The sequence below is a fragment of the Bos taurus genome, chromosome 7, assembly GCF_002263795.3.
Source record: "Bos taurus isolate L1 Dominette 01449 registration number 42190680 breed Hereford chromosome 7, ARS-UCD2.0, whole genome shotgun sequence".
Lineage (NCBI taxonomy): Eukaryota > Metazoa > Chordata > Mammalia > Artiodactyla > Bovidae > Bos > Bos taurus.
Window position 1 is genome coordinate 68,888,149 of NC_037334.1, and position 16,726 is coordinate 68,904,874.

The 16,726-nt window shown below is 42.9% G+C and overlaps 1 protein-coding gene and 1 long non-coding RNA gene across 2 annotated transcripts in view; one reads left to right on the plus strand and one right to left on the minus strand.

Moving 5' to 3' along the window:
• LOC132345782 (uncharacterized) overlaps positions 1-4,076 on the minus strand; it is a 28,183-nt gene extending 24,107 nt beyond the window's left edge. Inside the window, exon 1 of the long non-coding RNA XR_009495332.1 lies at positions 3,989-4,076. This is a non-coding gene — a long non-coding RNA (uncharacterized lncRNA). The remainder of the gene's footprint in view (positions 1-3,988) is intronic.
• The window catches only part of ITK (IL2 inducible T cell kinase), a 62,195-nt gene that overhangs the window by 16,288 nt on the left and 29,181 nt on the right, over positions 1-16,726 (plus strand). The window contains 5 exon segments of the mRNA NM_001105388.1: positions 2,484-2,588; positions 4,013-4,094; positions 6,390-6,518; positions 11,167-11,207; positions 15,166-15,317. Of these exon segments, the coding sequence (NP_001098858.1) occupies positions 2,484-2,588; positions 4,013-4,094; positions 6,390-6,518; positions 11,167-11,207; positions 15,166-15,317 (509 nt within the window).

Consider the following 16,726-nt stretch of genomic DNA (forward strand, 5'->3'; position numbering starts at 1 on the left):
GTACTTGATGCCTTGACTATGATGATCCCAGGCTATTAACAACTCAAACTTATCCAGAAGGTTTCTACCCCAGGGCTTTTTGCTCTTGCTGTTTATTCTACTTTGTGCTCAGTCTCCTATATCTTCTCACATCTGGCCCCTTTTTCGATTTTCTGGTCTCTTTTCAAATGCCCTCTTTCCGGTAAGGCCTGTGTGACTACCAACTGATCATATCAACCTATCCTATTCTCCATAGAGCACTTTATATTGTCTACCTTTCTGACTAGAGCTCCATGAGAAAGTCTACTCTTTTCGTCTCTCTGCTTCCTGCACTAAGAATAGCCCTGGTTCAGAGCTGGCAAGAAATATTCCTGAATAGCTAAATGCACGAGCCTTAAGTCTGACTGAGACTATCTAAGCTGGGTTCCAACATGGCGCCCTTTGTTCATATCATCCTAATTGTGCACCTGTTGTGGACTAGCCACTGTGACAGACTTGAGGAACACTGTAACTGATGTCTTGGTCTCTGCCCTCAGAAATGCAGGACTCGGTAGGTTCCAGGGAGCAAAATGTCTGTAGACAGAGTTGTCATGTTACGGCCACGAGCCTTCTGTTGCATTTCGCTATGTACACTACTAAGGAAATAACCCAAAAGGGGTTAAAAACCAAGATAACCTCAAAGCTCAGACTCCCTGTTTACCACCTGTAGCTGCAGATGGTTGTTGAAAAGGCAGCTTTCTTGTGCTCTTCTGCTTTTGAAAACAGATTAACCATTCTGAAGACTATAATTATGGGCAGGATCAGGACATGTATTTAGCTGTGGAAGACTCTAAAGTTTGGGAGTTTGAGAAGATAGCTTGGCTCCAAAGGGCATATGTTTTAAGAGGTTTTTAAGGGAAGACTGATCTCTTAATACATCCTGAGATTACTAAAGCACGTTGAAGACCACTATGTAGAGGAGATGTCATTTTTGTTTATTTATATTCCATAAGTATCTGTGGGAAAGACATATACATTCCAAATGGTTAACCTTGGCTACCTCAGAGCTGTGGAGAAGGGTAGAATGCTAAGATACTAGAAATAATTTTATCACATGCCTCCATATTGCTTTATTTGTTACAATGAACATGGGTAGATTTTCTACTTTCAAAACTAAAGTTTCCAGAAAGAAAAATTTTTAGAAAGAAATTCCATAAAACTTCCCTGTATTTGATAGGGGGTACTTCTCACACCTTGACTTTTTTCATCTCAGTTCTGGGTCTCAGCTACTAAAGCAAAGGCCAGTCACCAAGCTTGGTACCAAAAAGTGGTAAGTAAAGTCTGAGCTCATTTCTGGAGAATCTAATGGTATCTTAGTTCCCCAAATACCCAGCAAGTGCCCTCATATATCACTGCTCTTTTGCCATAGTTAGGACTTCTTTAGCCTCTTTCCCTGGGAGGGTATCCTTTATTGAGAGCATCCATCATAAGCCAGGTAATTAGTTTACCTGTTCCTATTTTAGTCTGCAATCATTACTTCTAGGGTAGGCATAATTATCTTCACTTCTCAGATGTGGAAACTGAAGTTCAGGAAAGTTTGATGTATGTCCCAAGGTCACAGAGATGGTTGGAGGCAGAGCCTAACTTTGTCCCTAGCCCTTTCCAATCTTGTGCCCAATTAACCACCATTTGTGCTACCTCTTAAGCTATAATGAAGTGTTTTGCAACTTGTTCCATAACTGAACTAAACTCTATTCTCAACAGAAGCCTAATTCCAGGCACCTGTGAAGGGCTCCTGCTCTCCAGGAGCTTTCCCCTGACTAGCCTTCCATGGAGCCTGCTGGTCTACCAATCTAACATCTCCTGGGATCCAAGGACAAGGACCTTTAGAAATCGGTAACATGTAACATCGTTACAAGCCACAAAGACCATTATATGAATTAGTTATCAGGGAATACCTCCAGTAAGCTTCCAAGGAGATGAAACCTGGGGCCAGTATAACTGGATGAGATAGTAACAGAGCAGAGTCAGGAATATCCTACAGGGGTGCCATTGTGGGACCGTGGATAACCAAGGGACACAGAGAAGGCAGATGTAGAAAAGAAAGGTGCCACTAAAAGTATTTGTCACCAAGCAGGTAAGGCCTGAGCTCACTTGCTATGCTAGTAAGGCCAGGGATAGGCACAAAACAGAAAAAACTGGCACGTGTGGGGTCTGCACTACCCATTCTAGCCAAAAGTTCTGCAAATGCTGCTATTTGTCACAAGTTCACTGAGATATAAGACCCAGCAGCTCAATGAACGGAGGTCCGTCACTTCGTCAAGAAGATAATTCAAATAACATGTTCTCCCAGGAGTCTGCTTCAGAGTGTCCTTCTAAGGCACCAAGGGCCAAGAAGGAGCTTCTGGATATTTGCAGGGTTGGTTTACGATGGATCTTATCTAGTAATGGATTTCTAGAAGCCACCTGGACAAAAATATTGTCTTCCTTCTTCCTCAAATGGAATATGTTTTTCCTCCCCACAGAAAAAGCGCACTTTGAAGGGCTCCATCGAACTCTCCCGAATCAAATGTGTCGAGATTGTGAAAAGTGACATTATCATCCCATGTCACTATAAATATCCATTTCAGGTAAGTCCATCAGGCCAGGGGTCTAGTTCTTCATTCCTTGGATGGTGGTTGAAATGCTCAGTCACTGAATGAGAAGGTGGCACAGAGATGACTTAGACCACGCCCAGAAGAAATCTGCTGTGTTCTTTCAATGACACATTCATTCAACAAAGATTAATTACAAAATTTTGAAAAAGTTGTCATCCCTCATTTCCCTTTCCCTCATGTCTTCCCTACCTCAAAGAAAGTCCTAATTACTCTATTCCTAGGGGAAGGAAAAAAAATAATCAAGAGCCCCAAGCCTAACATTCTGTAAGCACAGTTTACTTAGAATTTCGGACAATAGATTACACTCCTTGGTTATAAATTGATTGGAAGTTATAGAATAAAAAGACTCAGATTTTATAATCTGAGAATTATCTGGAGTTGTGCTGTCCAATACAGTAGCCACTAGCCACATGTGAATGCTTACATTTAAATGTAAATTAATTCAAATTGCACAACATTAATCAGCTCTGAGTCACACTAAACCACAGTGAATGAGTAAACATTTCACATCTTCAATAGCCATGGGCTAGTGGCTAATTTATTGGACAGCCAAGATTTTAAATTTCCATCACTGCAGAAAGTTCTATTGAGCAGAGCTGATGGAGAGTATCTTTAGTCTTTAGGTCATGACATTGTCTAAATCTTGTTACCACTCTTGATATTTATGGTTCTGAAAGAGTGGGTATCTTCTTACGCATCCTGGGGTTACCATTCATGTTTGTCAATCTGAGGAGTTAATATTTCATTTTCAATATGGCATAGGAACGAACTTTTTTCCTACTAGAAAAGTGACCTCCACAAGTTGGAATTTTTAGTACTGAAAGTAAAAGGAGTAACACGTATTTTTCCAATCATTGAAACTCCAATTACTAATGCATGCATGAAAAAACAACCTGGTGAAATCCAAAGATCTGTTATATAGTTAATAGTACTGCACCAATGTCAATTTCCTGGTTTTAAAGACGTATTTTGTTATGAAGATACTGTCATTGAAGAAATGTGGGTGAAAAGTATATAGGAACTCTGTACTATCTTTGGAAATTCCTGAATCACTTATTTCAAAATAAGTTTAAAGAAATCTAAGTTATATATTTATCATCTAATATCTTACTCTTTCATATGCCAGAATTTCTTAATCATTGAAAAATTAATGTGAGAAATACGCTGCCTAGTTAAGTGGGGAACTCTTTTCTCCAGCTGTTTTAATGTAGTGATGGTTTATCTGCACAGCATTCAAACATCTAGATAAAAAGGGCACTAGTCCCCAGATCACCCAGATGTTTGGCTTTTTGACAACAGCCTGAGACCCCACTCTCAGCCCAGTAACCCAGAGGGGCCTCTGTCAGTCATCCACCTCCGACTTCACTGCTCACCCTGAACTCTCTGTGCATCTCCAGGTTGTTCACGACAACTACCTCCTGTATGTGTTTGCTCCAGACCGGGAGAGCCGGCAGCGCTGGGTGCTGGCCCTCAAAGAAGGTAACTGACCTCCTGTGTGACTGAATCTGAGACCTCTAGATCCTCAAGAATGCTTGAGTTCTATGATCAAATAAAGAGCAGCTGATGGTCAAATATTTCTTCCTTTTGGTGTTGGTGGGGACTCCAAAAGTTTCAACTTGGGCAATAACCAGCACAGTTCAGGATCAGGCAAATCCTGCTAGGCACCTGTTTTTGTAAGGCTCTTAGATAAGGATGTTTTTAATATTTTTTAGCGGTTCTATTTTAAAGGGTTATGTAAGTACCTCCACAATGTATCCGTTGTGTCTCCTGGTAAGCAAAACCAAACTATTTACTATTAGGCCCTTTAAGAAAATGTCTACTGACTCCTTGTGTTGAATGAAGAAAAAGAGCATAGGCCCTCAAGCTAGAGGATCTGGGCTTGAATCCCGGCTCTGCCACTCACTAGCCATGTGTGTTCAAGCAACTCAACTGCTCTGTGCTTCAGTTTCCCCATCTATTTTTAACAAGGAGAGGAGGAGGGAATAATAATAATAGTATCTCCTTCCCTGTATTATGCAAAGTAAAATAAGTCAGACAGAGAAAGGAAAATCCTGTATGTTCTCATTTGCATGAGTAATCTAAAACATAAAACAAATGAATATCACAAAACAGAAACAGACTCACAGACACAGAGAGCAAACTAGCAGTTTCCAGAGGAGAGAGGGGTGGGAGGAGGGGCAAAATAGACCAAGGGGATGAAAAGGTACAAAATATCAGTCATAAAATAAGTCACAGGAATGTAATGTACAGCACAAGGAATACAGTCACTATTTTATAATAAGTTTGTATGTATGTAATCTGTACATACATGAGTCTGTACGATTCATAAAAATATTGAATCACTGTGTTGTGTATCTGAAACTAATATTGTAAGTCAGCTATGCTTTAATAAATATTTTTTTTAAAAAGTACCTGCCTCCAGAGCTGCTAAGAGTAAGTCTCTTGGAACTGACCAGGTCCATAGTCAGCATCCAACAAATATCAACTGGTCTTAAAGGTTTTCGGATCATTGTAAGTGTACTTCTTAGGGCTCACCTTCTCAACAGCATAATCAGAACCAGCACAATATTTACATACATGAGATGTGGAACCAGGCTGCTAAGGAAAAAGCTCTAGCTCTGCCAATAATTAGTGTGACCTTGGACAAATTCCTTGACTTTTCAGTATCTCCATTTCCTTACTTGACTAGCAACAGATAGTCATAGGGTTATTGTGAGAATTAAAAGAGTTTGTTGTTGTTGTCCAGTTGCTAAATTGTCTCCAACTCTTTGCAATCCCATGAACTGCACCTCGCCAGCTTCCTCTGTCCTCCACTATCTCCTGGAGTTTGCTCAAATTCATGTCCATTGAGTCAGTGATGCTAGGACATGGCAGACACTTGGAATCATACCCAAAGAGAGCATTTAGTCTGTATTACTATCACTGTCATTTAGCCTGAAGGCCCAGCTTTGCAGGAAAAATAGATTCAAATATTAATCTAAGCAGCTACAGAGACTGATGGTAGGCAAGCCATCTGAAATCATGGGACCCAAGATGCCCTTATCTGAAAAATGAGAATAAATATACAAGTCTTATCTTCTTTCAAGATTGTTGTGAGTCTCAAAGGGAAAGTGACAGATAAACTGAGAAGTCCTCTCAAGTTTAACATTCACAGGCACAGAACAAACACTAACATACAAAGTAATCAAAAGGGCCCCAACTACTCTCACTGGCCGCTCTCCCTCAGTGAAGGGATTTTACTCACAGGATGTTAGAGCTGAAAGAGGCATTTGAGATAACCTGTCAGTTTTTTATACTTTTTTTTTCCACCAGGAAAGCCTCTCTTCTCCTGTACCAAAATTTGACTTTACAGCCACAAATCTAGAAAGGATAAAAGCAAAGTTGCTATGGGTAGAGATGGGAGAGATGGAGTGATGAGAATCACACCCACTCAGTCTTCCCTGAGTTCCCTAAGGCATTTTCGTGGGGCCCAGAGACCCCATCTAACAATCCCATGGCACAGTGGGAACTGGGAATCAAATGAGGATTTTGCTCAACCCAAAGACACACAACTAACCAAAGGCACAGCTGGATAAGAATCCAGATCTGCTGATGCCTAAATTCAATATACATGCTTCTATGTGCCCAGGAAAAAAGGCCATTTTTTTCTGGCTACTCTAGGTAATACTCATGCAAGTTCACACAGCAGGGTCCAATCTCAAGGAATTGTAAAGTTGGTGGCTCTTGAGTGACTGACCTGGAAATAACTCTTCCGCTGGTGCCAACTCCTTTCAGAAACCAGGAATAACAACAGTTTGGTGCCCAAGTATCACCCTAATTTCTGGTTGGATGGGAGATGGCGGTGCTGTGCTCAGATGGAGAAGCTTGCAGTGGGCTGTGCCCAGTACGATCCCACCAAAAATGGTAAGTGATTATGAATTCCCTTTCTTCTTTGTATAATGACTGACCGCTTTGCTAGTAAGAAGTAAAGGTTCTTTGCTTCCCATCACCAGGGGTGTCCAGGATTGAATGCAAAATTGCACATTTTCAAAACTTACAGAAGATAGTCATCTGCCTTTAACACCAGTCTGTTGGTGTTTTTTCATCTCCAATGTGTGTGTATGTGTGTGTGTGCACTCAGACATGTCCAACTCTTCACAACCCCAAGAACTATAGCCCATCAGGCTCCTCTGTCCATGGGAATTTTCAGGCAAGAATACTGGAAGGGGTTGCCATTTCCTTTTCCAGGGGATCTTCCTGACCCAGGGATCAAACCTGTGTCTCCTACTAACCTGCATTGGCAGGCAGATATTTTATCACTGAGCCACTGGGGAAGCCTACATCTTGAGGCTGATGTCTTTATAACTCCTTGTTACTCAAAGTGTGGTTCTTAGACCAGCGGCATCATCAGCACCTGGAAGCTGGTTAGAGTGCAAATCTAGGGCCCTTCGTAGGTCTGTTGGATCAGAATTTGTATTTTAACAATATCTGGATGCACGATTAAGTTTGAGAAGCATTGCTATACCCTCAAGTTAGGAAATTTGAAAGGCATAGTCTATTAAATCTGAAGTTGTAGAGACAGACTTATAGATATATAGAGATACACAATATTATCTATTAGCGTGGCATCGTATCACACGTGTTTATAACACAAGTTGAATTCTACACACTTGGAGGGATAAGAAAGTAAAACCAAAAATCTGCTTATTTTACAATGTGGTTTCTTCCCACCTCTACTTATTTGCCCTTGAACTCCACAGTCTCAGAGAGAAAGAGGCCTCAGCCTAAATGCAAAGTGGAAACAAAAGATGCTGTTCTTTGGCCTTTGAAGTCAAAGACCTAGGTACTAGGGATTGGCGTTTGAATCATTTTTAATTTATGTATTGAATTTGGAAGGGGCGCATCCCAGATAGCTCAGTGGTAAAGAATCTGCTTGCCAATGCAGGAGATGCGGGTTCAGTCCCTGGGTCGGGAAGATCCCATGAAGATGGGAATAGCAACCCACTCCAGTATTCCTGCCTAGAAGATCCCATGGATAGAGGAGCCTGGCGGGTCACAAAGAGCTGGACATGACTGAGTGACTAAGCATGCATGCACGATGACTTTGGGCCCAGAATCCCTGATGAAGGGCAACTCCACTCTGATGCACACTTACATACATAACACTCCCACTTCTCACCACCATCTAGGGTAGATGGTGTGATGTAGAAGAAAGAGGAGGCTTGAGCACTCCAGTACCCTCGAGGTTACACAGTGAGGAAGCGTGCTGCAGAGACATGGTTGACTAGGAACGACGGATCATATGGATTGTTTTCTTCCATCGCCCTTTCCTCTCAGCCTCTCTTACCCTACTTAACTTTTCTCATCTGTCAGTTTCTTTTTTGCACTAAAACCCAGTACCTCAGATTGACAGCCCAAGGCGGATGTGCTAAATGTAACACGTGGCTGGGTTTTCTGCGGCTTCCTGAGTTGTAGCCCCTCTTAGCGCCACTTTAAAAACCACTACTTCTCACCCTCCACCTTGGGAGAGAAAGTTCAGAGTTACCAGTCCCTTGGCCCAGAAAAGCATTTGCCTAGTTTTAGAAGTCAATGATTCCCTACATTAGCTCTATGGACCATACAAAAGCCAATATCTAATGAAAAAGAAATAGGTTTTATGTGGGTGGAATCAACCACAAGGACAGGATGGCATGGGCTTGCCAGTGACTGAAAGCTCTTTCCAAAGTCAAAGTTGTCTCCAAATTCCTGCCAGAACCTTGCTGTAGGCCCTTGGATGGGTCACTTGGCTAACAAGGACCGTGATGTCCTCATCACTAAAATGGAATGGGAAATTTTAGGGGTCTTAAGGTGAAATATTCTCTAAACCCCTTTCCAATTCTGAAATCCTTTGAATCTGTTTCCATTTTGCAATTTTCTCCATGCGTGTAGTGGCTATTCCTAGGGACACAGTATTCCCCTCCACTGCATGGTACACACACGATAGAGGTGCACGGAACATCGGAATGGCTCACCAGGACAGGGTTGGTCATGCTGAGCTCCTCCCCAAATGAAGCCAGGGTCTAACCGCTGCACAGTCACTCTGCTGATGGTCCTGCTTTTGCAGGACCTCCTGCCATCTCCTCATCTGAGTCTGTTCTTATTCTCCCTTCTTCTGGTTTGGTTTAAGTAATCTCATGCACCATAGTTTTGACAGACTTAAGAGCAGTTTTCAAAAAGCAAGGCTTGTAGAATTCCCAGTGTTGGGCACAAATACAATGAGGGTCTAAGAGGACAGGGCTTTGGGATGAAAGAAAAAAAAAAAAACATCTGGTGTGAGTTCCAGCCCCTCAGTATCCTTGCTCTGTGACTTCATATTTGTTACTTAACTTTCTGAGTCTCTTAGCCAGTTTTCTCATCTGTAAAGTGGGAATGATGATAATAAATAGTTACTTTCTGGAGTTGTTGGGAGGTTCAGTGGGGTTGGAAAAAGTTCTTAGCACAACTGCTGGCACTTCGTGGGCTCTCTGTAAATGGTAACCGTGTCTGCTAGTCATTCTTTTTGTGGAAAGAAGAATCTGAAGCTGAGATAGTATGCGTGTGTCTGACTGGGAAGTAACAGAGGTCACTGCATTTAAAATAGGCTCTGTTATATCAAACCTCAGGCTTCCCAGGTGGCTCAGTGGGTAAAGAATCTGCCTGCAATGAAAGAGATGAAAGAGATGCAGGTTTGATTGCTGGGTCAGGAAAATCCCCTGGAGGAGGGAATGGCTACTCAGTCCAGTATTCTTCTGGAGAATCCCATGGACAGAGGGGCCTGGCGGGCTATAGTCCATGGGGTCACAACAGAGTAAGACATGATCGAAGTGACTTAGCAAATATTCGACCAACAGCAGCACCCACGTATGCAGCCAGAACTAACCCCACATACAAGTTTTACCACATACAAACTTCACACAGAGGGGAAGGAAGAAAGGTAAGAGCAAGGCCAGAGGAAGAAGAGATCAGGCACCGAACACTCAGGGCTGGAAAGTGCCCAAGACCACCCAGCTTGTATGTGGTGGAGTTGAGGTTAAGGTAACTGGCTCTTGGCACCAAGTTGAGTGCTGTAATGGAACCATGTTTCCCACTATGTATGTATGTTTCCTTTGTCTAAGTTAATTGCACACCTAATACCCCAGTCTGCCCTTGATTATGGAGAAGGCAATGGCAACCCACTCCAGTACTCTTGCCTGGTGAATCCCATGGATGGAGGAACCTGGTAGGCTGCAGTCCACGGGGTCACTAAGGGTTGGACACGACTGGGCGATTTCACTTTCACTTTTCACTTTCATGCATTGGAGAAGGAAATGGCAACCCACTCCAGTGTTCTTGCCTGGAGAATCCCAGGGACGGGGGAGCCTGGTGGGCTGCCGTCTATGGGGTCGCACAGAGTCGGACACAACTGAAGCAACTTAGCAGCAGCAGCAGCAGCAGCCCTTGATTAAGGTGTCAGCACAGGGTCTGGGCTCCAGTGTCAATGTATGAATCTCTTCTCACCACATCCCAGACACAGCTGCCCAGTTCCAAGTCAACCCCCTGCAGAGATACAGTGCTCACCACCTGTTGATGCCACCCACCCCCTGCTTTTCTGTAAGTGTTCAAGAAGTCTTTGAACCGAGCAGAAGCCTAGGCACTGCATCCCCGTACCACACAGACACACAGCTTCAGTCCACTGATTCCACACTGGGCCTTTTTAGTGCCTTAAACCAGGAGTTCCTAACCTCTGAGATCTAATGCCTGATGATCTGAGGTGGAGCTGATGTAATAATAATAGAAATACAATGCAAAATAAATATAATGCACTTGAATCATCTGCAAGCCACCCCTTCCCCCACCCCACCCCCTGGATTCCTGGAAAAATTGTCTTCCACGAAACGAATCTCTGGTGCCAAAAAGGCTGGGGACTTCTGCCTTAAAGGAGAAATCCTAAAAGACACAGATGAAGAGATAAAGGAAAGAGAGAGGGAAAGGGAGAGAAAGAAAAAAGGAGAAAGGAGGAAAGAAGGAAGAGACTGCAGAGAAAGCGAGACATGGAGACACAAAGACATAAACACAGAGAGGTGTTGGGGTGTTGTCTGGAGGAATCGGCAAGAACAAATACTCAGAGCCTTAAGATAACAGCCTTCTCACAAAGCAACACGATGACCTCTCACCTCATCCACCCTCTCTCCAAGCCCACAGGGGCATCAGGAAGCCAGTGAGTCACGGTCCCCCTGAGTTACCAATTCCAGGTCCTGGTTCAGCAGGTGGAAGTGCCTTTGTGGAGGCTCCATGCCTCTGGGGAAGGACATACACTGAGACCCGGGGAACCCCTCTGCACTAGGCTTTTCCTGGGGTACAGGAAGAGGGGCTTCTGGAAGTCTCTGGTGTCTCCTGGAAAACTAAATCAGGAACACGCAGGCTGAAAGAGATAAAACCCAGGCCCTGTGTCTCATCCTTTCCTCCTGCTGTTCTCTTTGGGGTCTCTTTTCTCTGAAAAGCCCCCAGCCGTTCATCTCCAGCTGGGCACATTCGGTTTCATGCTCATTTTCTTTTTCTGTTTTTCTTGTTTCAGCTTCAAAGAAGCCTCTTCCTCCTACTCCTGAAGACAATAGGGTGAGTGAAAGCACAGGTCTGGGCGCGGGGAGGCGGGGGCCCAGGGCACCTCGAGCTGCTGCTCTGGTGTCGTCCCGCTTGGGTTTCCCATCTGCTCAGGTTTCTCAACCGTGACCTCGTTGTGATGCAGCTGAACTCAACACTGTGGGTTTCCTGGGCCCAGCTTGTCTCCTGGGTGGGTCCAAGTAAAATGACCACTCAGCTGCCAAAATCTTCACTCCACCGCCTTCACTCAACAAACACTTCTCGGTATCATACTGTGCATCCAAGTACCTTGACTAGGCTGGGGCCTAATAACAGCTCACAGCCACATAAAATGATGTATTTACTCCACCCTTTGACAGACAAGCATTTTGGAAGCATACACCTGAGAACACCTCAAATTCTTCAAAGCAGGTCCACACTTTTACTAGTTATTTCAAAACTCACCCTCTGTTCTGGCCACTTCAGAGGGTTATAGTTTTATTCTCATGTGAAAGCTTGGGAAAGCAAGTCCCACGAGAAGTTATCCCAAGGCCATTCGGTAACTTAGTAGTCAAGTTAGTAGGCTAGAGGGTTCCTGGTGTGGTGGTCTTTAACTCGAGTGGTCGTTCCCAAAAGTGTGGTCCCTGGACCAGCAGCATCAGCATCACTGGGGAGCTGGTTAGAAATGCAGATTCTCAGAACTCCTTCCCCCCCACCCCAAACCTCATCACCCCATCAGACCTTTGACACGCAAAACTTTAGGGAAAGGGACCAGTAATCTGCACTTTAATAAACCTCAAGGTGATTCTAAGGCATGCTGGAGTTTGAGAAACACTGGTCTAATATACTGACTTGCAAGATTTAAGTGATATCAAGTCAATTCTCGGGAAGCTATTTAGTCAAAAAGACAAAACAAAACAAACCAAAAAATAGGAGAAAAAGCAATCTTAGCCCTCACTTTATGGTAATACCAATAACGATATCCACATTTGAGTAACTGGTCTTTATTCTAGAATATACTGATTCTACTCCCTCATGCTTCTTCCTGAAGGGTGAGCCCTGCTTTTTTTCCAGCCAATATGGTAACATTTCAAACACTGGCAGCTTCCCCATAAGAGAAGTTTTACATCGCTCAAAACTGGGATGACTTTTAGATTTGTTGTCAGCCCTCTCTCACACAACAAGAAAGAAGTGTATTTAAATTGCAGCAGAAAATGGGCTCTTTTCCATTTTACTTCATTCATCTCCTAAAGACCATTTCACCATCACCCTTGAAAATATGGTTTGGAATCCCACTGCCCTGGCTTGTGGGTGGTTCCAATAGTCCCACCTAAACCCACATCTCTGCACCTTAGGCTGGCTTGCTCCTTCTGGTTTTTCACTATTAGTGAAGGTGAAAGTCAGAAAATAGGGCCTATCCACCGCCCCTTGGACACCACCACTTGGCTTCTCAGACTTCTTGGAGGAGCAGCTTTAGGACACCAACCACAGGGCTATTGGAATCACGGTTGCAGTTTCAATCACACATCTAAATCCACAGCAACATTTATCTTGAATTACTTGAAATCACTTCTCCCATCACCTTCATGTTCTGTTCTAGACTAAGTGATGGCATCTTGAGTTGGCATCTATAGAGGCTATACTTTTAATCTGATCTGAGCAACAGGCCTGATGCTTAGTGTGAGAGAGACTATGGACTGGGGACAGTTCTCGAGGGTGGAGGGTGGCTATTATTGGTCAGGATAGAAACCATCCATGATCAGAGTAGAGAACTCCAGGCCTCTCTAGCCTGTGGGTGCAAATGAGGTTATGTTTCACTCTTGGTCTCCCCACGTACACAAGAACTCAGCCCTTCTTCGAGGCCCATCCCCATCAACCCAGAAGGACTTCCTGAGGGGCCACCCAGGCACATGTCTGCCTATGCCCTGGCTTCCTTGTTAAGTCACACTACCCGTGCCACTCCCACCTGGGAGGGCCCAGTCTCAGCTGGGTGGAGCTCTCCCCAGCTGGGGTCAGGAGCTCTCAGAAGTCAGGACCATTCTGAGACCAGCAGTGGAGTGGCCAGGAGACAGGACCATTCTCCCATTCCATGACTCACCTCATCTCCTGGGCTCCCAAATAGCCCTTCTGGAGCCCAGAGTCTCAGTTTCTCCAAATGCCATCCCTTCATTTTCTCAGTATAATCTCATGGTTCTCAATCCTATCAGACCCAGTACTCCCTTTTTCTGACAAATATTTTATAAAGCCCCCTTTATTATAACAAAAAGAAAGTAAATAGATAATACCACTTATGTAAACACATACTTTCTAAAAGAACCAATAAATGTTCTAACCATAATGTTTAAAAAAGAAAATGAAATAACTTATACAAACCCATACATATTTCTATATATAAATATTGGGCATGACTATACTGGACAACATAATAAAACACACCTGTATTTGAATCCTGTTAAATTTGGCAGCTCAAATGCAACTGTTCTAGTAATGTAGTATCAGTGACTCAAAGACAGTACTACCATCTGTGATACACTTTCCAAAAGAGCAAACAACTCTTGGTCAAGTTCTGAACTAAACAAAGTGTAATCCACCCTCCACGTAAAGGGTGGCTGCCTCCTAGGAAACCAAGTGCTTCATATAAGGTGGAGGTAGGATCTAGGTCAGAGTGTTATTGTACATTATTACTGCAAGCGGCCTTCTCTGGAATATCTAACAGGACGTTCAAAAGTCGTGGGATGCTGCATGTGGGATGCTGCAGGGTGTTTTGCATCCTTGACCCTCTCCCATTCAATGCTAGTAGCCACCTCAACCTTTGCGACATTCAAAACACCGCCACAGATGTCCAAAGTACTCCCTATGGAAAGGTTTCACATTGTTTGAGAAACCTGCTCTGATCTTTGTCTTAAAAATAATTAATCAACCAGTTGGATCTATAATGAGATGAATACCTTACTATATTTTTCCTTTATCCTCCTGCCCTTGAACACAATTCCTTCCTCCATTAGCTGTTAGGGTGACAGCCTCAAGCTCAACAACTCTCATCTGTAGTACTCAGTATATCATCTCACAAGCTCCACAAATAATCTAGGCTTCAAATCCAAACTGTATCAGTATGACAACATTTTATTTTTTAATCTCCGATATTTTTATGCCACCAAATACTTCAGTGCACTCAGAGAACTTCTGATTTCCCATCACTGACTCTCACTCTAGCCAGTGATCTCAGTCTCTTCCCACATTTGCTATCTCACAAAGCCTGCTAACCTCTAGCAGGTGTGCCCACCCTGAACACTTGTGACTCCTTTACATGAGGACCTCTTCAGTCTTTAATATCTCATCCTAAGAAAGATACTGAAAAACAGTGATACAAGCAAGAGAGCCCACCAGAGGAACAAGAGATCCCATGGGATATAGTAGAGAAAGCAAAAGAATAATTCAATTGCTAAACTTGTCCCATCTGGGCCTCAGTTTCCCTATTCTAAACAAAAGAGTGGACTAAATGATCTCTCAGAGGCATTCCAGCTCCAACAGTCCGTAATTCTATGGATCTGGACAAACCCAAAAATAAAACTAGGAAAGCATGAACTAAATGATATAGTGTTGACTTCATCACCTTTGCCAAGAATGTGATGCTCCTAGCAGAGAGTCTGTGAATTATGACATGGCTTAAGTAGAGAAACAAGCAGATTTCTGTGACGAGCATGGCTGCCTGGAGCTCACTGAGAGTCCGAGTTTACCACTTGGAATGGGAGAGGCAGCGAATTCCAGGTATTGCGTGTCTTTGTGTCCTATTCCGTATCGTGAGCCTGACAATGAGAAACCCAACTAGAGGAAGGTGAATGGACTCAGTGAGTATCCCCAGTGGATCTGAGGAACCGGTGTCTGACTGGCATAGGTCCAAGAGCAAGTTACAGCTCAGGGACTTGCTGACCTTGTTCCACAGGTTACCTCCTTTCTCACATCTTTGCTTGATTTTGTCGTCTCCCTCCTCCAGCGGTCACTTCGGGAACTTGAAGAAACTGTGGTCATTGCCCTGTATGACTACCAAACGAATGATCCACAGGAACTCATGCTACAGCGCAATGAGGAGTACTACCTGCTCGACAGCTCTGAGATTCACTGGTGGAGGGTTCAGGACAGGAACGGGTAAGGCGCCTGGGTGGCTGCTGTCCCAGCTTTCAAGGGGAGGTGGGAACAAAGACAGTCCTGCCTCTCTCAGAGCGACCATGGCACTGAGTTAGGAGAGGAGAGCAGAGACAGAGGAGGAGAAGGAAGAAGTTGCTGAAAAGGGTCTTCCCCTTCTCAGAAGAGCCTGGGAGGCAGTCACTCACCATACTTACTCCCTGGACCTTATCAAGCCCTCCCAACCTCCAAACTCATCTAAAAATCTTCTGGGTTTTTCCACTGATATCCACAGTTTGGGAGAACAGCAACTTGTTCCACAAAGCACCATTGTTTTTGAGTGCTTAAATGAGGCTGAAGGTGTATATGCCATTGTGAGGGTCTTATTGTTGGTGGAAGCAAAAGGCATGTACAGATGGTGCAGACTGGTGGTTACATTAAGAATAATCAGGGAAAAAATACTAAAGATTTAGTTAAGCCAAGAGCTGTGAACTAGCCATCCATATGATTCACAGAGAAAATAAAGTTGTACAAATACAATTTACCCTCAAGGGGACTTTTGAATGAAAAAAAATCTTATGACCCCTTATCTGAACTGAACTATAAGAAATTACTGTTACTGACCTTTAGAATGCTCTGGGATGTATATGAGTTTCATACCAGTGGTTAGTTTAAAGTTATCAGATTTACACTGCTTAATAAGGCTGTATATTTTCCTTTAAAGATCAGAGATATTTACCTATGTCCCAGAATATTCTCCAGAAGATGATTTCAATAACTGCATAAATCCAACATAAAAATGTACCATAATTTAGCAAATTTCCTTCTTGGGTGCTTAGGCTGTTTCTAATATTTTGAAAATATTAACAATGCTACAATTAACATCTTTATATATTAAGGGTTAAAACATTTTCAAAGTATAAGATTATTATTAATTTTAACATAGTTTTTAAAAGATAATGAAAACACTCCATTAGTGCAATATCTGGATAGCCAATGTTGATGTTTTATATTACAAAAACTAACAACAGAGGGAAATATACATAAAAAGAAGCCACCCTCCATTTGTCTGCACATTAGTTCTAAAAATATTCATTGTTAAGTTACTTGTGCATCCTAGGCAAAAGAGTTATACATATAGAAATGCATCCTAATTTTCATTTGCATTAAGGTGATTCATTTTGATCTTCACCTTGCTTTTAACTTTTAATGATATATCTTAAAGATATTTTCATATCAGTGCATACAAATCTACCTTATTTTTTAGGTAAACATATAGTTCTAGAATGTATGATTGTATTATAAATATTTAAATAATATTTTATAGTGGGACATTTAGTTTCCAGGTTGCTTTCTTTGTTGTTTCACACAAGGCTGCAATGAAGATCTTGCATTGTGCACGCTCATGTAACTTAGAAATCTTCTGAAATACA